Consider the following 26,270-nt stretch of genomic DNA (forward strand, 5'->3'; position numbering starts at 1 on the left):
TTTAGGATTTTTTTTGAGGGATTTGGAGAAATTTGGGGTTTTCTTGTGGGATTTTGGGTTTTTTTGTGGGATTTTGGGTTTTCTTGTGGGATTTTAGGGATTTTTGAGAGCATTTTAGGTTTTTTTTGAGGGATTTGGTGAAATTTGGGGTTTTCTTGTGGGATTTTGGTGTTTTTTTGGGATTTTAGGGATTTTTGAGAGCATTTTAGGGTTTTTTTTTTGAGGGATTTGGAGAAATTTGGGATTTTTTGTGGTATTTTGGGATTTTTTGAGGGATTTTAGGGATTTTTGAGAGCATTTTAGGGTTTTTTTTTGAGGGATTTGGAGAAATTTGTGGGATTTTGGGTTTTTTTTGTGGGATTTTGTGTTTTTTTTATGGGATTTTGGGTTTTTTTATGGGATTTTGGTTTTTTTTGTGGGATTTTGGGATTTTTGTCGGATTTTAGGGATTTTTGAGAACATTTTAGGGTTTTTCTTTGAGGGATTTAGAGAAATTTGGGGTTTTCTTGTGGGATTTTGGGTTTTCTTGTGGGATTTTAGGGATTTTTGAGAGCATTTTAGGTTATTTTGAGGGATTTGGAGAATTGTGGGTTTTTTTGTGGTAGTTTGGGTTTTTTAATGGGATTTTAGGGATTTTTGAGAGCATTTTAGGGTTTTTCTTTGAGGGATTTGGAGAAATTTGGGGTTTTCTTGTAGGATTTGGGTTTTTTTGTGGGATTTTAGGGATTTTTGAGAGCATTTTAGGTTTTTTTTTTGAGGGATTTGGAGAAATTTGGCTTTTCTTGTGGGATTTTGGGTTTTTTTTGTAGGATTTTAGGGATTTTTGAGAGTATTTTAGGTTGTTTTTGAGGGATTTGGAGAAATTTGGGGTTTTCTTGTGGGATTTTGGGTGTTTTGTGGGATTTTAGGGATTTTTGAGAGCATTTTAGGGTTTTTTTGAGGGATTTGGTGAAATTTGGGGTTTTCTTGTGGGATTTTGGTTTTTTTTGTGGGATTTTAGGGATTTTTGAGAGCATTTTAGGTTATTTTTGAGGGATTTGGAGAAATTTGGGGTTTTCTTGTGGGATTTTGGGTTTTTTTGTGGGATTTTAGGGATTTTTGAGAGCATTTTAGGGGTTTTTTTGAGGGATTTGGAGAAATTTGGGGTTTTCTTGTGGGATTTTAGGTTTTTTTGTAGGATATTAGGGATTTTTGAGAGCATTTTAGGTTATTTTTGAGGGATTTGGAGAAATTTGGGGTTTTCTTGTGGGATTTTGGTTTTTTTTTGTGGGATTTCAGGGATCTTTGAGAGCATTTTAGGGTTTTTTTGAGGGATTTGGAGAAATTTGGGGTTTTCTTGTGGGATTTTGGGTTTTTTTGTGGGATTTTAGGGATTTTTGAGAGCATTTTAGGTTTTTTTTTGAGGGATTTGGAGAAATTTGGGGTTTTCTTGTGGGATTTTGGGTTTTTTTGTGGGATTTTAGGGATTTTTGAGAACATTTTAGGGTTTTTCTTTGAGGGATTTGGAGAAATTTGGGGTTTTCTTGTGGGATTTTGGGTTTTTTTTAGGATTTTAGGGATTTTTGTGAGCATTTTAGGGTTTTTTTGAGGGATTTGGAGAAATTTGAGGTTTTCTTGTGGGATTTTGGGTTTTTTGGTGGGATTTTAGGGATTTTTGAGAGCATTTTAGGGGTTTTTTTGAGGGATTTGGAGAAATTTGGGGTTTTCTTGTGGGATTTTGGGTTTTTTTTAGGATTTTAGGGATTTTTGTGAGCATTTTAGGGTTTTTTTGAGGGATTTGGAGAAATTTGGGGTTTTCTTGTGGGATTTTGGGTTTTTTTTGTGGGATTTTAGGGATTTTTGAGAGCATTTTAGTTTTTTTCTTTGAGGGATTTGGAGAAATTTGGGGTTTTCTTGTGGGATTTTGGGGTTTTTTTGTGGGATTTTAGGGATATTTGAGAGCATTTTAGGATTTTTTTTGAGGGATTTGGAGAAATTTGGGGTTTTCTTGTGGGATTTTGGGTTTTTTTGTGGGATTTTAGGGATTTTTGAGAGCATTTTAGGTTTTTTTTTTGAGGGATTTGGAGAAATTTGGGGTTTTTTTGTGGGATTTTGGGTTTTTTTTGTGGGATTTTAGGGATTTTTGAGAGCATTTTGGAGAAATTTGGGGTTTTCTTGTGGGATTTTGGTTTTTTTTGTGGGATTTTAGGGATTTTTGAGAGCATTTTAGGGGTTTTTTTTGAGGAATTTGGAGAAATTTGGGGTTTTCTTGTGGGATTTTGGGTTTTTTTGTGGGATTTTAGGGATTTTTGAGAGCATTTTAGGGTTTTTTTTTGAGGGATTTGGAGAAATTTGGGGTTTTCTTGTGGGATTTTGGGTTTTTTTGTGGGATTTTAGGGATCTTTGAGAGCATTTTAGGGTTTTTTTGAGGGATTTGGAGAAATTTGGGGTTTTCTTGCGGGATTTTGGGTTTTTTTTGTAGGATTTTAGGGATTTTTGAGAGCATTTTAGGTTTTTTTTTGAGGGATTTGGAGAAATTTGGAGTTTTCTTGTGGGATTTTGGGTTTTTTTGTGGGATTTTAGGGATTTTTGAGAGCATTTTAGGGTTTTTTTTGAGGGATTTGGAGAAATTTGGGTTTTTCTTGTGGGATTTTGGGTTTTTTTGAGGGATTTTAGGGATTTTTGAGAGCATTTTAGGGTTTTTTTTTGAGGGATTTGGGGAAATTTGGGGTTTTCTTGTGGGATTTTGGGTTTTCTTGTGGGATTTTAGGGATTTTTGAGAGCATTTTAGGGTTTTCTTGAGGGATTTGGAGAAATCTCGGTTTTTCTTGGGGGATTTTGGGGTTTTCTTGCGGGATTTTGGGGTTTTTTTGTAGGATTTTAGGTATTTTTGAGAGCATTTTAGGTTTTTTTTGAGGGATTTGGAGAAATTTGGGGTTTTCTTGTGGGATTTTGTTTTTTTTTTGTGGGATTTTAGGGATTTTTTAGAGCATTTTAGGGTTTTTTTTGAGGGATTTGGAGAAATTTGGGGTTTTCTTGTGGGATTTTGGGTTTTTTGTGGGATTTTAGGGATTTTTGAGAGCATTTTAGGGTTTTTTTGAGGGATTTGGAGAAATTTGTGTTTTTTTGTGGGATTTTGGGTTTTTTTTGTGGGATTTTAGGGATTTTTGAGAGCATTTTAGGGTTTTTTTTTTGAGGGATTTGGAGAAATTTGGGTTTTCTTGTGGGATTTTGGGTTTTTTTGTGGGATTTTAGGGATTATTGAGAGCATTTTAGGTTTTTTTTTGAGGGATTTGGAGAAATTTGGAGTTTTCTTGTGGGATTTTGGGTTTTTTTGTGGGATTTTAGGGATTTTTGAGAGCATTTTAGGGTTTTTTTGAGGGATTTGGAGAAATTTGGGTTTTTCTTGTGGGATTTTGGGTTTTTTTGAGGGATTTTAGGGATTTTTGAGAGCATTTTAGGGTTTTTTTTTGAGGGATTTGGGGAAATTTGGGGTTTTCTTGTGGGATTTTGGGTTTTCTTGTGGGATTTTAGGGATTTTTGAGAGCATTTTAGGTTTTTTTTTGAGGGATTTGGAGAAATTTGGGGTTTTTTTGTGGGATTTTGGGTTTTTTTGTGGGATTTTAGGGATTTTTGAGAGCATTTTGGAGAAATTTGGGGTTTTCTTGTGGGATTTTGGTTTTTTTTGTGGGATTTTAGGTATTTTTGAGAGCATTTTAGGGTTTTTTTTTTGAGGGATTTGGAGAAATTTGGGGTTTTCTTGTGGGATTTTGGGTTTTTTTTGTGGGATTTTAGGGATTTTTGAGAGCATTTTAGGTTATTTTTGAGGGATTTGGAGAAATTTGGGGTTTTCTTGTGGGATTTTGGGTTTTTTTGTGGGATTTCAGGAATTTTTGAGAGCATTTTAGGTTTTTTTGAGGGATTTGGAGAAATTTGGGGTTTTCTTGTGGGATTTTGGTTTTTTTTGTGGGATTTTAGGGATTTTTGAGAGCATTTTAGGTTTTTTTTGAGGGATTTGGAGAAATTTGGGGTTTTCTTGTGGGATTTTGTGGGTTTTTTTGTGGGGTTTTAGGGATTTTTGAGAGCATTTTAGGTTATTTTTGAGGGATTTGGAGAAATTTGGGGTTTTCTTGTGGGATTTTGGGTTTTTTTGTGGGATTTTGGGGACTTTTGGTAGCATTTTAGTTTTTTTTTTTGAGGGATTTGGAGAAATTTGAGGGATTTGGTTTTTCTTTGTGGGATTTTAGGGTTTTCTTGATGGATATGGTGGCTTTTTAATGGGATTTGGGTTTTTTTAATGGGATTTTGGGGCTTTTTAATGGGATTTTGGGGCTTTTTGAGGGGATTTTGCCTTTTTTAAGGTAATTTTGTGATTTTTTTGGAGGGATTTTAGGATTTTTTGAGGGATTTTGGTTTTTTTAATGGGATTTTGGGTTGTTTAATGGGATTTTTGGGGCTTTTTGTGGGGATTTTGGGTGCTTTTAAGGGGATTTTAGTTTTTTTTTTAGAGATCTGGGGAAATTTGAGGAATTTGGGTTTTCTTGAGTGATTTTTGGGTTTTCTTGATGGATTTTGGGTCTTTTTTGATGGAATTTTGGGGCTTTTTTAATGGGATTTTGGGGCTCTTTGGGGGGATTTTGCCTTTTTTAAGGGAATTTTGGGATTTTTTTTTGAGGGATTTTAGGATTTTTCAGAGGGATCTTAGGTTTTTTAATGGGATTTTGGGTTTTTTAATGGAATTTTGGTTTTTTTAATGGGATTTTCGGTTTTTTTGAGAGATTTTTGGGGCTTTTTGTGGGGATTTTGGGTTCTTTTAAGGGGATTTTAGGTTTTTTTTGAGAGATTTGGGGAAATTTGAGGAATTTGGGTTTTCTTGAGTGATTTTTGGGTTTTCTTGATGGATTTTGGGGCTTTTTAATGGGATTTTGGGGCTTTTTGAGGGGATTTTGGCTTTTTTAAGGGGATTTTGGGATTTTTTTTGAGGCATTTTGGGTTTTTTGGAGGGATTTTAGGGTTTTTTAATGGGATTTTGGGTTTTTTTGTGGGGATTTTGGGGTTTCTGAGTGCATAAATTTGGGATTATGGGATTATTGACGAGATTAATAGGATTAATAACAGGATTAATTGGATTAATGAGATATTGGGGGGGATTAATGGGATTATTAATGGGGTTATTGATGAGATTGATTGGATTAATGGCAGGATTGATGGGATTATGGCTGAAATAATGGGATTATTGATGAATTAGTGGGATTATTAACTAATTAATGAGATTATTGATGCAATTAATGGACTATGGATGCACTGATGCGATTAATCATGCAATTAATTGGATTATTAATGGAATTAACGAGATGATTGATGGATTAATGGGATGATTAGTGGAATTAATGGATTTATTGCTGGTACTGATGGGATTATTGATGAATTAGTGGGATTATTGGTTAATTAATGAGATTATTGATGCAATTAATGGGTTTGTCGATGCACTGATGAGATTAATCATGCAATTAATGGGATTATTGATGGAATTAATGAGATTATTGATGAGTTAATGGGTTGATTAATGGAATTAATGGATTCATTGGTGGTACTGATGGGATTATTGATGAATTAGTGGGATTATTGGTTAATTAATGAGATTATTGATGCAATTAATCGGCTTGTCGATGCCCTGATGAGATTAATCATGCAATTAATTGGATTATTAATGGAATTAATGAGATGATTGATGGATTAATGGGTTGATTAATGGATTTATTGCTGGTATTGACGGGATTATTGATGGATTATTAGGATTATTGATTAATTAATGGGTTTATTGATGTAATTAATGAGTTGTTTGAGGCACTGATGAGATTAATCATGCAATTAATGGGATTATTGATTGAATTAATGAGATGATTGATGAGTTAATGGGTTGATTAATGGAATTAATGGATTTATTGCTGGTACTGATGGGATTATTGATGATTTAGTGGGATTATTGATTAATTAATGGGGCTATTAATGGGATTAATGGGATCAGTGAGGGGGTTAATGAGGTTATTAATTAATTCTTTGAGATCATTGATGGGATTGATGTATTATTAATGGGATTAATAAGATTATTGATTGGTTAATGGGATTAATAATGGATTAATGAGATGATTAATGGGATTAATGATGGATTGATCGGGTTATTGGTAGGATTGATGGGGTAATTAATGGATTAATGGGATGACTGATAGATTAATGGGATTATTAATGGGATTATTAATGGGATTGATAGGGTTATTGATGGATTGATTGCATTAATTAGTGATTAATGGTGTTATTAATAGGATTATTGGTGGGATTATTAGATTAATGGGATTACTGGTCGATTAATGGGATTATTGATTAGATTGATGGCTTTGATGCGATTATTAATGAGATTAGTGATGGATTGATGAGATTATTGCTGGATTAATTTGATTATTGCTGGATTAATTAGGTTATTGATGGGATTATTGATGAGATTGGGGGGATTATTGGATTAATACGATTATTAATGGAATTAATAGGATTATTAAGGGATTGATTGGGTTAGTGATGGATTAATCTGATTATTAATTCGATTAGTGATGGATTGATGGGATTATTGATAGATTAATGAGATTATTGATGGATTAATCTAATTATTGATGGGATTATTAATGGATTGATGGGATTATTCATGGTTTAATCTGATTATTAATGGGATTAATGATGGATTGATGGGATTAGTGATGGATTAAGCTGATTATTAATTGGATTAGTGATGGATTGATGGGATTATTGATGGATTAATCTGATTATTGATGAGATGATTGATTGATGGATGGGATTATTAACAAATTAAGAGCAAGATTGGACGGATTATTGATGGATTAATGGGATTATTGACAAAAGTGATGGATTAATGAGATTATTAATGGGATTATTGATGGATTAATGGCATTATTGAAGGATTAATCTGATTATTGATGGGATTAATGATGGATTGATGAGATTAGTGATGGATTAATTTGATTATTAATGGGTTTCGTGATGGATTGGAGGCATTATTGATGAATTAATCTAATTATTGAGAGGATTATTGATGGATTAATGGATCATTGATGGATTAATCTGATTATTGATGAGATGATTGATTGATGGATGGGATTATTAACGAATTAAGAGCAAGATTGGACGGATTATTGACGGATTAATGGGATTATTGAGGGGTTATTGATGGATTAATGGGATTATTGATGGATTAATCTGATTATTGATGGGATTAATGATGGATTGATGAGATTAGCGATGGATTAATTTGATTATTAATGGGTTTCGTGATGGATTGGAGGCATTATTGATGAATTAATCTAATTATTGAAGGGATTATTGATGGATTAATGGGATCATTGACGGATTAATCTGATTATTGATGAGATTATTGATGGATTGATGGGATTATTAATGAATTAAGAGCAAGATTGGACGGATTATTGATGGATTAATGGGATTATCGATGGATTAATCTGATTATTGATGAGATGAATAATGGATTAATGGGATTATTGATGGGATTATTGATGAATTGATGGGATTATTGATGGATTAATGGGATTATTGATGGATTAATGGGATTATTGATTGATTAATGGGATTATTGATGGATTAATGGGATTATTGATGGGGTTAATAACTGATCTATCTCATGATTAATTGATCTAATAGGATTATTGATGGATTGATGGAGTTACTGATGGATTAATTATTAATGGGATTACTGCTGGATTGATGAGATTATTGATAGATTAATAGGATTATTGATGGGATTATTGGTGGATTAATGAGATTATTGATCGATTAATCTGATTATTGTCGGGATTATGGATTGATTAATCTGATTATTCATGGACTTAATGGAATTATTGGGAGATTGATAGGATTATTGATGGATTAATTTGATTATTAATGGGATTATTGATGGATTGATGGCATTATTGATGGATTAATGAGATTATTAATAGGATTACTGCTGGATTGATGGGATTATTGATAGATTAATTATTAATGGATTAATCTAATTATTAATGACATTTAATCTAATTATTAATGGAATTAATGGGATTATTGAGGGGTTGATGAGATTATTGATGGATTAATCTGATTATTAATTGAATTAATAGGATTATGGAGGGATTGCTAGGATCATTGATGGATTAATTTGATAATTGATGGGATTATTGATGGATTGATGGGATTATTGATCAATTAATCTGATTATTAATGGGATTACTGCTGGATTAATAGTATTATTGATGGATTAATTTGATTATTAATGGGATTATTGGTGGATTGATGAGATTATTGATGGATTAATGGGATTATTGAGGGATTGATGAGATTATTGGTGGATTAATGGGATTATTAATGGATTAATTTGATAATTGATGGGATTATTGATGGATTAATAGGATTATTAATTGATTACTCTGATTATTGATAGGATTAATAATGGATTGATGGGATTAGTGATCGATTAATGGGACCATTGATGGATTAATCTCATTATTGATGCAATCATTGATGGATTAACCTGGTAATTGATAAGATTAATGATGAGCTGATGGGATTAATGATGAATTAATGAGATCATTGATGGATTAATTTGATTACTGATGGGATTAGTGATGGATTAGTGGCGTTATTGATGAATTAATTTGATTATTGATGGGATTAGTGATGGATTAATCTGATTATTAATGAAATCATTGATGGATTGATGGGATTATTCATAGATTATTGGGAATATTTGTGGATTAATCTGAATATTCATGGGATTAATGGGATTATTAATGGATTGATGGGATTATTGATGGATTAATTTGATTAGTGATGGGATTAGTGACGGGTTGATGAAATTATTGATGGATTAATTTGATTATTAATGTGATCAGTGATGGATTGATGGGATTATTGATGAATAGGATTATTGATTGGATTATTGAAGGATTGATGAGATTATTGGTGGATTAATGGGATTATTGATGGATTAATTTGATAATTAATGGGATTATTGATGGATTAATAGGATTATTAATGGATTACTCTGATTACTGATGAGATTAATGATGGATTGATGCGATTAGTCATCGATTAATGGGACCATTGATGGATTAACCTCATTATTGATGCAATCATTGATGGATTAACCTGGTAATTGATGGGATTAATGATGGGTTGATGGGATTAATGATGGATTAATGAGATTATTAATGGATTAATTTGATTACTGATGGGATTAGTGGCGTTATTGATGAATTAATTTGATTATTGATGGGATTAGTGATGGATTAATCTGATTATTGGTGAAATTATTGATGGATTGATGGGATTATTGATAGATTATTGGGAATATTCGTGGATTAATCTGAATATTCATGGGATTAATGGGATTATTAATGGCTTGATAGGATTAGTGATGGATTAATTTGATTAGTGATGGGATTAGTGATGGATTGATGAAATTATTGATGGATTAATTTGATTATTAATGTGATTAGTGATGGATTGAAGGGATTATTGATGAATAGGATTATTGATTGGGTTATTGAAGGATTGATGAGATTATTGGTGGATTAATGGGATTATTAATGGATTAATTCGATAATTGATGGGATTATTGATAGATTAATAGCATTATTAATGGATTACTCTGATTATTGATGAGATTAATGATGAATTGATGCAATTAGTGATCGATTAATGGGACTCTTGATGGATTAATCTCATTATTGATGCAATCATTGATGGATTAACCTGGTAATTGATAAGATTAATGATGGGCTAATAGGATTAATGATGGATTAATGAGATTATTGATGGATTAATTTGATTACTGATAGGATTAGTGGCGTTATTGATGAATTAATTTGATTATTGGTGGGATTAGTGATGGATTAATCTGATTATTGGTGAAATTATTGATGGATTGATGGGATTCTTGATAGATTAACCGCATCATTGACACGACAGCTGGGATTACTCATGAACAAAAGAGATAATTAATCAAATTAACAGCCTTATTAACAACCAAACAGCACTAATCACCCCGATAACGAAACAAAACCTCCTTTCAGCTCCGCGTTGAGACCGAATCAATCTTTTTATTTCTCCCAAACCCGAGAGAGCGAGAAAAAAAAAAAAAAAACCAAACCGAAACCGAAAGTGAAACCGAAAGCGAAAGCGAAACCCGACGGGCGCAGCGCCTTTCCGACACCTAGAAATGAAAAACAATAAAAGTCAGCTTTAGAAAGTTCTGGAAAGGGGATAAAAGGATGGGAAAGGGAAAAAACAAGAAAGCAAACGAACCGAATTTCAGTCCAACGGTTGCGGATCGGCGATGGGCATCGTGTGCAGGACTTCATCCAAAAGTTGAAGAGCTCGATGGAGGTGGATTTCGATCCAACATGGCGTCTCTTTAATGCTTTGCCTGGGATAATCGGGTCCCCAACCTTTGACGAAACTCATGCGGAGGATGCAAAGGCGACGGAGGTCGTCGACGCCGATGCCGGCGGCGGCGGAAAGGCCTGAAGGTTGGGCGGTACGGGTGGGTGGGTGGCACCCATGGGTGGGGGGTGGGACGCGTGGGTGGGGTCGGCCAACGTGGGTGGGTGGGGGGTCGTTGGTTGGCGGGCTGGGGAATGACAAGCAGTCAAGGGTGGGGGGGCAAGGGGGGCACCCATGGGTGGGGGAACACCCTGGGTGGCGATGGCAAGCTTGGGTGAGAATCGTGGGTTGTGGGTGGGGGATAAAGGATGGGCAGTGAGGAGTCAGGGAAAGGCGAGCACCCATGGGTGGGGGGTCAGGAGAGTACCCAAGGGTGAGAAGGGGTGGGGGGAGCACCCATGGGTGGGGGTGGGACATGTGGGTGGGGTTGGCCAACCTGGGTGGGTGGGGGGTTGTTGGTTGGCCAGGTGGGGAATGGGGAGCAAGCATGGATGGGGGCAAGGGGGGCACCCATGGGTGGGGGGCAAGGGGGGCACCCATGGGTGGGGGAACACCCTGGGTGGCGATGGCAAGCTTGGGTGAGAATCGTGGGTTGCGGGTGGGGGAGAAAGGATGGGCAGTGAGGAGTGGGGGAAAGGCGAGCACCCATGGGTGGGGGGTCAGGAGAGTACCCAAGGATGAGGAGTGCCTATGGGTGAGAAGTAAGGGGTGGGGGGAGCACCCATGGGTGGGGGTGGGACATGTGGGTGGGGTGGGCCAACCTGGGTGGGTGGGGGGTTATTGGTTGGCCAGGTGGGGAATGGGGAGCAAGCATGGGTGGGGGAAGATGGGGGCACCCATGGGTGGGGGAAGATGGGGTGTAGGGAGCACCCATAGGTGGGGGGAGCACCCTGGGTGGCGGTGGCAAGCTTGGGTGAGAATCGTGGGTTGCGGGTGGGGGATAAAGGATGGGCAGTGAGGAGTGGGGGAAAGGCGAGCACCCATGGGTGGGACGTCAGGAGAGTACCCAAGGGTGAGAAGGGGTGGGGGGAGCACCCATGGGTGGGGGTGGGACGTGTGGGTGGGGTTGGCCAACCTGGGTGGGTGGGGGGTCGTTGGTTGGCCAGGTGGGGAATGGGGAACAACCATGGGTGGGGGAAGATGGGGTGTAGGGGGCACCCGTGGGTGGGGTTACCCATGGGATGGGGTGGCACCCTTGGGTGGGGTCATTGGTTTTTGGGGAGTGTTGGGGTAGGGTATAAACGATGCGGAGTGGAGGAAAGGTGAGCACCCATGGGTTGGGGTTCCGGAGGGCACCCTTGGGTGGGGGGCACCCTTGGGTGGGGGTCTGGGGTGCGAGAAACACCCATGGGAGGGGGTAACACCTTTGGGTGAGGGTCATTGGTTGATGGGATGGAGAATAGGGGATTGGGGGAATAGGGAGCACCCATAGGTGGCGGTGGAGATTAGGATGCATGGCTGGGTGGGGGGCACGCTTGGTTGGGGGGTTAGGGGTGGGGGGAGCACCCATGGGTGGGGGTGGCACCCTTGGGTGGGGGTCGTTCATGGGTTGGGGGTGGGGGATAAAGGACGGGCAGTGAGGAGTGGGGGAAAGGGGAGCTCCCATGGGTGGGGGGCAACCTTGGGTGGGGTTTCAGGGGTGGGAGGGCACCCGTGGGTGAGGGAGTCAGGAGGGCACCCATGGGTGGGGGGCACGCTTGGGTGGGGGGCCTGCGGTGTGGGGAGCACCCATGGGTGGGGGTGGCACCCTTGGGTGGGGGGGTGGGAAGCATGGGGTGGGGGTGGCACCCTTGGGTGTGAGGTGGGGGATTGGGGTGAGGGTGGGGAGCACCCGTGGTTGAGGGAGTCAGGAGGGCACCCATGGGTGGGGAGCACGCTTGGGTGGGGGGTCTGGGGTGTGGGGAGCACTCATGGGTGGGGGTGGCACCCTTGGGTGGGGGGGTGGGAAGCATGGGGTGGGGGTGGCACCCTTGGGTGTGAGGTGGGGGATTGGGGTGAGGGTGGGGAGCACCAATGGGTGGGGGAGTCAGGAGGGCACCCATGGGTGGGGGGCACGCTTGGGTGGGGGGTCTGGGGTGTGGGGAGCACCCACGGGTGGGGGTGGCGCCCTTGGGTGGGGGGTGGGAAGCGTGGGGTGGGGGTGGCACCCTTGGGTGTGAGTTGGGGGATTGGGGTGACGGTGGGGAGCACACGTGGTTGAGGGAGTCAGGAGGGCACCCATGGGTGGGGGGCACGCTTGGGTGGGGGGCCTAGGGTGTGGGGAGCAGCCATGGGTGGGGGTGGCACCCTTGGGTGGGGGGTGGGAAGCATGGGGTGGGGGTGGCACCCTTGGGTGTGAGGTGGGGGATTGAGGAGCAGCCATGGGTGGAGGAGGAAGTGGTGTAGGGGGCACCCATGGGTGGGGGGCATCTATGGCCGAAGTTCACGGGTGGCGGGAGCACCTATGGGTGGGGTTGGCACACTTGGGTGTAAGGTGGGGGGTTGGGGTGAGGGATTGGGGTGAGAGTGGGGAGCACCCATGGGTGGGGAGTGGGACGTGTAGGTGGGGTTGGCCAACGTGGGTGGGTGGGTGGCCGTTGGTTGTCAGGGTGGGGGATAAAGAATAGGCAGTGAGTAGTGGGAAAAAGAGGAGCACCCATGGGTGGGGGGTCAGGGAGGCACTTATGGGTGGGAGGAACATCCATGGGTGGGGGGAGCACCCATGGGTGGGGGTGGCACCTGTGGGTGCGGGGTGGGGAATCAGGGTGAGAGTTGGGAGTGGGAGAAAGGGGAACACCCATGGGTGGGGGTGGCACCCTTGGGTGTGAGGTGGGGGATTGGGGTGAGGGTGGGGAGCACCCATGGGTGGGGGAGGTCAGGGGGGCACCTTTGGGTGGGGGGTCTGGGGTGGGCGGAGCACCCATGGGGAGGGTGGGGATTGGAGTGCATGGATGGGTGCGGGGCACCCATGGGTGGGAGATAAGGGGTGGGGGGAGCACCCACGGGTGGGAGCTAATAGGTGCTAATGAAGACTAATAAGTGCTAATGAGTGTTAATGAATGCTAATGTAGGCTAATTAATGCCAATGGGTGCTAATTGGGGCCAATGGTTGCTAATGGGAGCTAACAGCCGTCAATGGTGGCTAATGAGGGCCAATAGGGGCTAATGGGGGCCAATAGAGGCTAATGGGTGCTAATGAAGGCTAATAAGTGCTATTAAGTGTTAATGAGGGTTAATGTAAGCTAATTAATTCCAATCGGTGCTAATTGGGTCAATGGTTGCTAATGGGAGCTAATGAGCATCAATGGGCGTCAATGGTGGCTAATGGGGGTCAATATGGGCTAGTGAGTGCTAATGAAGGCTAATGGGTGCTAATGAGTATTAATGAAGGCTAATGTAGGCTAATTAATTCTAATAGATGCTAATTAGGGCCCATGGCTATCAGTGGACGCTTATGACGACTAATGGGTGCCAGTGGTGGCTAATGGGTGCCAATGGTGGCTAATGGGTGCCAATAGGGGCTAGCGAGTGCTAATGAAGGCTAATGGGTGCTAATGAGTGTTAATGAAGGCTATTGTAAGCCAATTAATTCCCATGGGTGCTAATTAGGACCAATGCTTGTTAGTAGATGCTTATGATGGCTAATGGGTGTCAATGGTGGCTAATGGGTGCCAATGGTGGCTAATGGGGGTCAATAGGGGCTAGCGAGTGCTAATGAAGGCTAATGGGTGCTAATGAGTGTTAATGAAGGCTATTGTAAGCCAATTAATTCCCATGGGTGCTAATTAGGGCCAATGCTTGTCAGTGGATGCTTATGATGGCTAATGGGTGTCAATGGTGGCTAATGGGTGCCAATGGTGGCTAATGGGGGTCAATAGGGGCTAGTGAGTACTAATGAAGGCTAATGGGTGCTAATGAGTACTAATGAAGGCTATTGTAGGCTAATTAATTCTAATGGATGCTAATTAGGACCCATGTCTATCAGTGGACGCTTATGATGGCTAATGGGTGCCAGTGGTGGCTAATGGGTGCCAATGGTGGCTAATGGGTGCCAACAGGGGCTAGCGAGTGCTAATGAAGGCTAATGGGTGCTAATGAGTACTAATGAAGGCTAATGTAGGCTAATTAATTCTAATGGGTGCTAATTAGAACCCATGGCTATCAGTGGACGCTTATGATGGCTAATGGGTGCCAATGGTGGCTAACGGGTGCCAATGGTGGCTAATGGGGGTCAATAGGGGCTAGTGAGTGCTAATGAAGGCTAATGGGTGCTAATGAGTATTAATGAAGGCTAATGTAGGCTAATTAATTCTAATAGATGCTAATTAGGACCGATGGCTATAAGTAGACGCTTATGATGGCTAATGGGTGTCAATGGGTGCCAATGGTGGCTAATGGGTGCCAGTGCTGGCTAATGGGTGCCAATGGTGGCTAATGGGTGCCAGTGGGCCTTAATGAGAATTAATAGCTGCTAATTAGGGCTAAGAAAAATTAACGATGCCAATAGGAACCAACGGTTGCCAACGGTTGCCAACGGCTGCCACTGAGAGCCCATAGGAGCCAACAGTCCATAAGAAAGAACAGAACCGAAAGCAACGACGCTTAATTAGCGTTAATTACTCACTAATTGCGGGAGCGATGCCACCCACGGAGCCAGGGCCCGGAATATTGCCAGCTACTGCAGCAGCTTGAGCCGCCGCAGCCGCCTGCGCCGTCGCTGCCTGTTGTTGCATCTGTCTGTGGCACTGCCTCAAATCAAACACCTACAAAGGTATTAGGATCAAATCGCTTTATAGGGTGGCCCTACATCCCATAAAAAATCCTATATCCTCGATATTATCCTTTATTTGTGTGTATGGCCCCGTTAAAACCCCATAAAAACCCACGGTCCGCATAGGATACCCATAGAATCCCGTATCCCACATAGGACCCCCGTATCCCCACTTGAAACCCCATATCCTCTCCAGATCCCCTATAAAACACCCATATGCCCCCTAGAACTCCTATATCCCCCCATAACCCCTGTAGGATCCCCATATCCTCTCCATATCCCCTATAAAACCCCCATATCACCCAATATCCCCTATAAAACCCCCATATTCCCCATAGAATCCTTATATCCCCCATAACCCCCATAAAACCCCCATATCCTGCATAAAAGCCCCTTATCCCCCCAGATCCTCCCCTATCCCCCATAGAACCCCCATATCCCCCATAGAACCCCCATATCCCTCAGAAAAACCCCACATCCCCTATAAACCCCCCACATCCCTCACAAAAACCCCATGCCCCCCACAGAACCCCAAAATCCCCTATAAACCCCCCTATATCCCCTATAGAACCCCCATATCTCCCATAGAAACCCCATATCCTCCCTAAGACCCCCATACCCCCCGTTATCCCCTATAAAACACCCGTATCCCCCTTGGAACCCCTGTATCCCCCCATAACCCCCTGTCGGACCCCGTATCCCCCATAGAAACCCCATATCCCCTCCATATCCCCTATAAAACATCTCTATCCTCCATAGAACCCTATATCCCCCACAAAACCCCCAATATCCCCTATAAAACCCCCATATCGTCCCCATATCCCATATAAAACCCCCATAACCCCCCACATCCCTCATAAAACCCCCATATCCCCCAATATCCCCTATAAAACCCCCATATCCCCTATAAAACCCCGTGCCCTTTCTATATCCCCCCATATCCCCTATAAAACCCCCATACCCTCCTTATGTCCCCCAATATCCCCTATAAAACCCCCATAAAACCCCCATCTCCCCCAATATCCCCCCAAATCCCCTATAAAACCCTTATATCCCCCCACCTCCCATATAAAACCCCCATATTCCCCCATATCCCCTATAAAACCCCCGTATCCCCTATAAAACCCCCATATCCCCCCATATCCCCTATAAAACCCCCATACCCTCCCTATATCCCCCAATATCCCCTATAAAACCCCCATAAAACCCCCCATCTCCCCCAATATCCCCCATAAAACCCCTATAAAACCCCCATATCCCCCATAAAACCCCTATAAAACCCCCGTATCCCCTATAAAACCCCCATATCCCCCCAAATCCCCTATAAAACCCCCATACCCTCCCTATGTCCCCCAATATCCCCTATAAAACCCCCATAAAACCCCCCATCTCCCCCAATATCCTCCCCAAATCCCCTATAAAACCCCCATATCCCCTCACCTCCCCTATAAAACCCCCATATCCCCCAATATCCCCTATAAAACCCCCATACCCTCCCTACATCCCCCAACATCCCTTATAAAACCCTCATAAAACCCCCATCTCCCCCTATATCCCCCCAAATCCCCTTTAAAACCCCCATATCCCCTATAAAACCCCCATATGCCCCCACCTCCCCTATAAAACCCCCATATCCCCCCATGTCCCTTATAAAACCCCCATTCCTCCCTATATCCCCCAATATCCCCTTTAAAACCCCTATAATCCCCCCATCTCCCCCTATATCCCCCCAAATCCCTTATAAAACCCCCATATCCCCTATAAAACCCCCATATGCCCCCAAATCCCCTATAAAACCCCCATATCCCCCCATATCCCCTATAAAACCCCCATACCCTCCCTATATCCCCCAATATCCCTTATAAAACCTCCATAAAACCCCCCATCTCCCCCAATATCCCCCATAAAACCCCTATAAAACCCCCACCTCCCCCCAAATCCCCTATAAAACCCCCATATTCCCCCACCTCCCCTATAAAACCCCCATATCCCCCCAAATCCCCTATAAAACCCCCACACCCTCCCTATATCCCCCAATAACCCTTATAAAACCCCCATAAAACCCCCCATCTCCCCCAATATCCCCTATAAAACCCCCATATCCCCCCAAATCCCCTATAAAACCCCCATATCCCCTCATATCCCCTATAAAACCCCCATATCCCCCCAAATCCCCTATAAAACCCGTATATCCCCCCATGCCCCCTATAAAACCCCCATACCCTCCCTATATCCCCCAATATCCCTTATAAAACCCCCCATCTCCCCCAATATCCCCCATAAAAGCCCCATATCCCCCCACCTCCCCTATAAAACCTCCATATCCCCTATAAAACCCCCATATCCCCCCAAATCCCCTATAAAACCCCTATACCCCCCCATATGCCTTATAAAACCCCCACACCCTCCCTATATCCCCCAATATCCCCTATAAAACCCCCATAAAACCTCCCATCTCCCCCAATATCCCCCATAAAACCCTCATATCCCCCCACCTCCCCTATCAAACCCCCATATCCCCCCATGTCCCCTATAAAACCCCCATTCCTCCCTATATCCCCCCGTATCCCCTATAAAACCCCCACACCCTCCCTATATCCCCCAATATCCCCTATAAAACCCCCATAAAACCCCCCATCTCCCCCAATATCCCCTATAAAACCCCCATAAAACCCCCCATCTCCCCCAATATCCCCTATAAAACCCCCATATCCCCCCACCTCCCGTATTAACCCCCATATCCCCTATAAAACCCCCATATCACCTCACTTCCCCTATAAAACCCCCATATCCCCCCAAATTCCCTATAAAACCCCCACACCCTGCCTATATCCCCCAATATCCCCTATAAAACCCCCATAAAACCCCCCATCTCCCCCAATATCCCCCATAAAACCCCTATAAAACCTCCATATCCCCCAAATCCCCTATAAAACCCCCATATCCCCTATAAAACCCCCATATCCCCCCATATCCCCTATAAAACCCCCATACCCTCCCTATATCCCCCAATATCCCCTATAAAACCCCCATAAAACCCCCATATTCCCCCATGTCCCCTATAAAACCCCAATTCCTCCCTATATCCCCCCGTATCCCCTATAAAACCCCCATACCCTCCCTATATCCTCTAATATCCTCTATAAAACCCTCATAAAACCCTCCATCTCCCCCACTATCCCCCCCAAATCCCCTATAAAACCCCCATATCCCCCAATATCCCCCATAAAACCCCTATAAAACCCCCATATCCTCCACCTCCCCTATAAAACCCTCATATCCCCTATAAAACCCCCATATCCCCCCAAATCCCCTATAAAACCCCCACACCCTTCCTATATCCCCCAATATCCCTTATAAAACCCTCATAAAACCCCCCATCTCCCCTATATCCCCCCAAATCCCCTATAAAACCCCCATATCCCCTATAAAACCCCCATATCCCCCTAAATCCCCTATAAAACCCCCATATCCCCCCAATGTCCCCTATAAAACCCCCATTCCTCCCTATATCCCCCAATATCCCTTATAAAACCCCCATAAAACCCTCCATCTCCCCCAATATCCCCCCAAATCCCCTATAAAACCCCCATATCCCCTATAAAACCCCCATATCCCCCCATATCCTCTATAAAACCCCCATATCCCCTATAAATCCTCCATATCCCCCCACCTCCCCTATAAAACCCCATACCCTCCCTATATCCCCCATATCCCTTATAAAACCCCCATAAAACCCTCCATCTCCCCCAATATCCCCTATAAAACCCCCATATCCCCCCAAATCCCCTATAAAACCCCCATATCCCCTCATATCCCCTATAAAACCCCCATATCCCCCCAAATCCCCTATAAAACCCGTATATCCCCCCATGTCCCCTATAAAACCCCCATACCCTCCCTATATCCCCCAATATCCCTTATAAAACCCCCCATCTCCCCCAATATCCCCCATAAAAGCCCCATATCCACCCACCTCCCCTATAAAACCTCCATATCCCCTATAAAACCCCCATATCCCCCCAAATCCCCTATAAAACCCCTATACCCCCCCATATGCCTTATAAAACCCCCACACCCTCCCTATATCCCCCAATATCCCCTATAAAACCCCCATAAAACCTCCCATCTCCCCTAATATCCCCCATAAAACCCCTATAAAACCCCCATATCCCCCACCTCCCCTATAAAACCCTCATATCCCCTATAAAACCCCCATCCCCCCAAATCCCCTATAAAACCCCCATACCCTCCCTACATCCCCCAATATCCCTTATAAAACCCTCATAAAACCCCCCATCGCCCCCTATATCCCCCCAAATCCCCTATAAAACCCCCATATCCCCTATAAAACCCCCATATGCCCCCAAATACCCTATAAAACCCCCATATCCCCCCAAATCCCCTATAAAACCCCCACACCCTCCCTATATCCCCCAATATCCCTTATAAAACCCTCATAAAACCCCCCATGTCCCCCAATATCCCCCATAAAACCCCTATAAAACCCCCATATCCCCCACCTCCCCTATAAAACCCCCATATCCCCTATAAAACCCCCATATCCCCCCATGTCCCCTATAAAACCCCCATATCCCCCCATATCCCCTATAAAACCCCCATACCCTCCCTATATCCCCCAATATCCCCTATAAAACCCCCATAAAACCCCCATATTCCCCCAAATCCCCTATAAAACCCCCATATTCCCCCACCTCCCCTATAAAACCCCCACCTCCCCTATAAAACCCCCATTTCCCCCATATCCCCTATAAAACCCCCATATTCCCCCAAATCCCCTTTAAAACCCCCACACCCTCCCTATATCCCCCAATATCCCTTATAAAACCCCCATAAAACCCCCCATCTCCCCCTATATCCCCCCAAATCCCTTATAAAACCCCCACCTCCGCTATAAAACCCCCATATCCCCCTAAATCCCCTATAAAACCCCCATACCCTCCCTATATCCCCCAATATCCCCTATAAAACCCCCATATCCCCCCACCTCCCCTATAAAACCCCCAAATCCCCTATAAAACCCCCATATCCCCCCATGTCCCCTATAAAACCCCCATTCCTCCCTATATCCCCCCGTATCCCCTATAAAACCCCCATTCCTCCCTATATCCCCAAATATCCCCTATAAAACCCCCATAAAACCCCCCATCTCCCCCAATATCCCCCCAAATCCCCTATAAAACCCCCATATCCCCTCACCTCCCCTATAAAACCCCCATATCCCCCCAAATCCCCTATAAAACCCCCATATCCCCCAATATCCCCTATAAAACCCCCATACCCTCCCTATATCCCCCAATATCCCTTATAAAACCTCCATAAAACCCCCCATCTCCCCCAATATCCCCCATAAAACCCCATATCCCCCCAAATCCCCTATAAAGCCCCCATATTCCCCCACCTCCCCTATAAAACCCCCATATCCCCCCATGTCCCCTATAAAACCCCCATATCCCCCCAAATCCCCTATAAAACCCCCATTCCTCCCTATATCCCCAAATATCCCCTATAAAACCCCCATAAAACCCCCCATCTCCCCCAATATCCGCTATAAAACCCCCATATCCCCCCAAATCCCCTACAAACCCCAAATCCCCTATAAAAACCCAAAAAACCCTATATCCACCCACCTTAATATAGGCGCTGGGATAAATCTTGTGCACGGCGTCTCCCGGTGCCCGACCCGCTTCCCTATCCAGGTAATAACTTTGCACGAACACGGCGTGATCGCTCAGGCACCTCACCCACACGTCCCCTTCCCCTTTGCACTCCAGTTGCACCCCTTTCCCGATGTGCAACCTGCAAAGTTCACCATTGTAGTGAAAACCCTTTGCACCACGGCGGCCATCTTGACATCATACGGGGTCCCTATGGGGTCTACGGGTTCCCTATGGGGTCCTATGGGGTCCTATGGGGTCTTATGGAGTTCTTTGCACTCCAGTTGCACCCCTTTCCCGATGTGCAACCTGCAAAGTTCACCATTGTAGTGAAAACCCTTTGCACCACGGCGGCCATCTTGACACCATACGGGGTCCCTATGGGGTCTACGGGTTCCCTATGGGGTCCTATGGGGTCCTATGGGGTCTTATGGAGTTCTTTGCACTCCAGCTGCACCCCTTTCCCGATGTGCAACCTGCAAAGTTCACCACCGTCGTGAACTCACTTTGCACCACGGCCGCCATCTTGACATCATACAGGGTCCCTATGGGGTCTATGGGTTCCCTATGGGGTCCTATGGGGTCCTATGGGGTCTTATGGAGTTCTTTGCACTCCAGCTGCACCCCTTTCCCGATGTGCAACCTGCAAAGTTCACCATTGTAGTGAAAACCCTTTGCACCACGGCGGCCATCTTGACACCATACGGGGTCCCTATGGGGTCTACGGGGTCCCTATGGGGTCCTATGGGGTCTTCTGGGGTCCTTTGTACTCCTATTGCAGCCTTTTTCTATGTGGAACCTACTATAGAACCTAACTCACCACTATAGTGAACTCACTTTGCACGACGGCGGCCATCTTGACATCATACGGGGTCCCTATGGGGTCTACAAGGGTCCTATGGGGTCCTATGGGGTCTTATGGGGTCCTTTGTACTCCTATTGCAGCCCTTTTCCTATAAAAAGCCACAATGGAACCCAACTCACCACTATAGTGAACCCCCTTTGCACCACGGTCTCCATCTTTACACCATACTGGGTCCCTATGGGGTCTACGGGGTCCCTATGGGGTCTTATGGGGTTCTTTGCATTCCAGCTGCACCCCTTTCCCGATGTGCAACCTGCAAAGTTCACCACCGTCGTGAACTCACTTTGCACCACAGCCGCCATCTTGTCATCGTACGGGGTCCCTATGGGGTCTATGGGGTCCCTATGGGGTCTATGGGGTCCCTATGGGGTCTTATGGGGTCCTTCACACTTCAATTGGGTCCTTTTCCTATAAGGATTCCACTATGGAAGCCAACTCACCACTATAGTGAACCCCCTTTGCACGACGGCGGCCATCTTGTCACCATAGGGGGTCCCTATGGGGTCTATGGGGTCCCTATGGGGTTTTATGGGGTCTTATGGGGTCCTTCACACTCCAACTGTACCCATTCCTTGTATGGGAATTATAGGGGAATCCTAATCACCACTCTAGTGAACTCCCTTTGCACGATGGCGGCCATCTTGTCACCATACAGGGTTCTTAAATGGGATATTTAGGTTCTATGGGGGCCTATGGGGTTTCTATGGGGTTTCTATGGGGGATATGGGATCTTATGGGGGATATGGGGTCTTATGGGGTTTCTATGCGGGATATGGGGTTTCTATGGGGTATATAGGGTTTCTGTGGGGTATAGGGCGTTTCTATCTGGTCCTACGGGGTTTCTATGGGGTATAGAAGGTTTCTATGGGGTTTTTATTGGGTTTCTATGTGGGATATGGGGTTTCTATGGGGTATAGGGAGTTTCTATGGTGTATATGGGATCTTATGGGGGATATGGAGTCCTATGGGGTTTCTATGGGGTATATGGGGTTTCTATGGGGTTTCTATGGGGTATATGGGGTTTCTATGTAGGATATGCGGTATATGGGGTTTCTATGGGATATATGGGATCTTATGGGGGATATGGGGTTCTATGGGGTTTCTATGGAGACCTATGGGATTTCCATGGTGTATATGGGACCTTACGGGGGATATGGGGTCCTATGGGTTTGCTAGGAGGTTCTATGGGGTTTCTACTGGCTATATGGGATCTTACGGGGGATATGAGGTCCTATGGGGTTTCTATGGGGTTTCTATGGGGTATATGGGGTTTCTATGGAGTCCTACGGTGTTTCTATGGGGTATATGGGATCCTACGGAGGATATGGGGTCCTATGGGGTTTCTAGGGGGTTTCTATGGGATATATAGGATCTTATGGGGGATATAAGATTTCTATGGGGTGTATGGGATCCTACAAGGAATACAGAAATTCTATGGGGGATATGGGGTTTCTATGGGGTTATATGGACTTTCTATTGGAGATATGAAGTTTCTACAGCGTACGTAGAAATCCTATAAGGGATATAAGAATCCTATGGGGGATATAGGATCCCTTATGGCCTATACAGCAATCCTACACTGGCTACGGGACCCTATATAAAATCCACATTTTCTATAGGATTTTTCTTTGGGTTTTTTTTTTTCTAGGGTACCTAAAACGATTTCCTCACCTCGCTCTCTCGATGGCTTCGGTCCGATGAACGTTAGAAAGTTGACCCAAACAAAATCGATCCCCACCCGAAGGATCGACGTAACCGTCCACCGTTACGACTGGACAACTCGATGGGACCTTAAATGTTTCTCCTACTTGAACGTCCATCTCAAAATAAGCAATGGAACACCAATATTCCGGGGCTGGAAATACATCAAAATCAATTTTATTATACGTCTTTCAGGACCTACAGTGAGTATTTTACCTTCCAGGACCCAGTTTAGCAAAAAATCCCTCTCACAACCCCTCTTCCAGGACCTCAAGTCAAGTATTTCACCTTCCAGGACCCAATTTACCAAATAATCCCTCTCACTACCCCCCTTCCAGGACCTTCAGGTTCATATTTTACTTTCCAGGTCCCAATTTACCAAATAATCCCCCTCACTACCCCCCTTCCAGAGCCTTCAAGTTCATATTTTACCTTCCAGGACCCAGTTTACCAAATAATCCCTCTCACTACCCCCCTTCCAGAACCTTCAAGTTCATATTTTACCTTCCAGGACCTGGACTACACCAAAATCCCCCTCACTACTCCCCTTCCAGAACCTCAAGGGGAGTATTTTACCTTCCAGGACCCGGTTTAGCAAAAAATCCCTCTCACAACCCCCCTTTCAGGACCTCAAGTCGAGTATTTCACCTTCCAGGACCCGGTTTAGCAAAAAATCCCTCTCACAACCCCCCTTTCAGGACCTCAAGTCGAGTATTTCACCTTCCAGGACCCAAATTACCAAATCATCCCTCTCACTACCCCCCTTCCAGGAACTTCAGGTTCACATTTTACCTTCCAGGACCTGAATTACACCCAGATCCCCTTCACTACACAACTTACAGGACCTTCAGGTTGACATTTCACCTTCCAGGACCCAATTTACCAAATCATCCCTCTCACTACCCCCCTTCCAGGAACTTCAGGTTCACATTTTACCTTCCAGGACCTGAATTACACCCAGATCCCCTTCACTACCCACCTTACAGGACCTTCAGGTTGACATTTCACCTTCCAGGACCCAATTTACCAAATAATCCCCCTCACTATCCCCCTTCCAAGACCTTCAGTTTCATTTTTCACCTTCCAGGATCCAGTTTACACAAAAATACCCCTCACTACCCCCCTTCCAGGACCTTTGGGCTCATATTTCACCTTCCAGGACCCAACTTACCAAATAATCCCCCTCACTACACCCCTTCCAGGACCTGTGGGTTTCATATTTCACGTTCCAGAACCCAATTTATCAACTAATCCCCCTCACTACCCCCCCCTTCCAGGACCTTCAGGTTCACATTTTACCTTCCAGGACCTGGATTACACCAAAATTCCCCTCACTACCTCCCTTCCAAGACCTATGGGCTGCATATTTCACCTTCCAGGACCCAATTTACCAAATAATCCCCCTCACTACCCCCCTTCCAGGACCTTCAGGTTCATATTCTACCTTCCAGAACCCGGTTTCCAGCAAAAACCCCCTCACTACCCCCCCTTCCAGGACCTGTGGTTCACATTTCACCTTCCAGGACCTGCATTACACCCAAATCCCCCTCACTACTCCTCTTCCAGGACCTTCACGTTCACATTTTACCTTCCAGGACCTGGCACTCACCGGGATGATTGGAGATGGGCGGTTGGAAGGCGAGTTCGTTGTGCACAGGCCCTAAAAGAGGTGAGAAACAAAATGGCTGCCCTACTTCCTCTTCACTTCCTCTTTGCTTCCTCTTCCGTTCCTCCTTTCCTTTTGCTTCCTCTTTCATTTCCACCTTCGCTTCCGCTTCTCCTCCACTTTCGCTTCCACTTTCACTCCACTTCCCCTTTCCCTTCCACTTCCATCTTCACTTCCACTTCCCCTTTCTCTTTCCCTTCCACTTCCACCTTCGCTTCCACCCCCAACTTTGCGACAGCTTTCACTTCCACTTTCACTTCTATTTCCACTTTCACTTCCGCCTCTTCTTCACTTCCACTTCTACTTCCGCTTCCATCTTCACTTCCACCTTTTGTTCACTTTCAATTTCACTTCCACTTCCCCCTTTCCTTCCCCTTTCACTTCCACTTCCATCTTCCCTTCCCTTTCCACTTCCCCCTTCCAATTCCACCTTCGCTTCCACTTTCCCTTCCGCTTCCTCTTCCCCTTCGACTTCCCCTTTTACTTCCACTTCCACCTTCAGCTTTCACATCCCTTTCATTTTCCCTTCCACTTCCACGTCCCCTTCCCCTTTCACTTCCACCTTCCTCCCGCTTCCCCTTCCACTTCCACCTCCACTTCCACCTTCATTTCAGCTTCCACTTCACTTTCACTTTCACTTCCACTTTCCCTCCCATTTCCACTTTCCCTTCCACTTTTCCTTTTCCTTCCACTCCCACCTTCACTTCCACTTCCCCTTTTACTTCCACTTCCACTTCCCCTTCAACTTCCACCTTCCCTTCCACTTCCACCTTCCCTTTTACTTCCACTTCCAATTCCACCTTCGCTTCCATCTCCACCTTTATTTCAACTTCCCCTTCACTTCCGCTTTCACTTCCAACTTTCCTTCTCCTTTTACTTCCTCTTCCCTCCCACTTCCACTTCCACTTTCCTTTCCACCTTTACTTCAGCTTTCACTTCCCCCTTCCCTTCCCCTTCAACCTTCTCACCCACTTCCCCTCCCACTTCGACTTCCCCTCCCACTTCCTCTTTCACTTCCACCTTCAGCTTTCACTTCACTTGCGCTTAGCTTTCACTTCCCCCTTCCCTCCCCCTTCCCTTCCACCTTCTCTCCCACTTCCACTTCCCCATTTACTTCCACTTCCACCT

At 44.5% G+C, this 26,270-nt stretch overlaps 1 protein-coding gene and 1 long non-coding RNA gene across 2 annotated transcripts in view; one reads left to right on the top strand and one right to left on the bottom strand.

Moving 5' to 3' along the window:
- Positions 1–10,350: 10,350 nt before the first annotated feature.
- Positions 10,351–26,270, bottom strand: part of SMAD4 (SMAD family member 4) — a 40,147-nt gene continuing 24,227 nt past the window's right edge. The window contains exons 6-10 of the mRNA XM_090131517.1: positions 25,086–25,136; positions 23,447–23,630; positions 20,884–21,052; positions 15,086–15,224; positions 10,351–10,562 (exon numbers count right to left, since the gene is read on the bottom strand). Coding sequence (XP_089987643.1) covers positions 10,351–10,562; positions 15,086–15,224; positions 20,884–21,052; positions 23,447–23,630; positions 25,086–25,136 — 755 coding nt within the window. The remainder of the gene's footprint in view (positions 10,563–15,085; positions 15,225–20,883; positions 21,053–23,446; positions 23,631–25,085; positions 25,137–26,270) is intronic.
- Positions 10,460–25,157, top strand: LOC149913190 (uncharacterized). The gene is made up of 5 exons (XR_016461676.1): positions 10,460–10,568; positions 14,969–15,232; positions 20,894–20,952; positions 23,424–23,679; positions 25,072–25,157. It is a non-coding gene; the product is annotated as an uncharacterized LOC149913190 (long non-coding RNA).

This window comes from Phasianus colchicus, chromosome Z, assembly GCF_987193195.1.
Source record: "Phasianus colchicus chromosome Z, bPhaCol1.hap1.1, whole genome shotgun sequence".
Taxonomy (NCBI): domain Eukaryota; kingdom Metazoa; phylum Chordata; class Aves; order Galliformes; family Phasianidae; genus Phasianus; species Phasianus colchicus.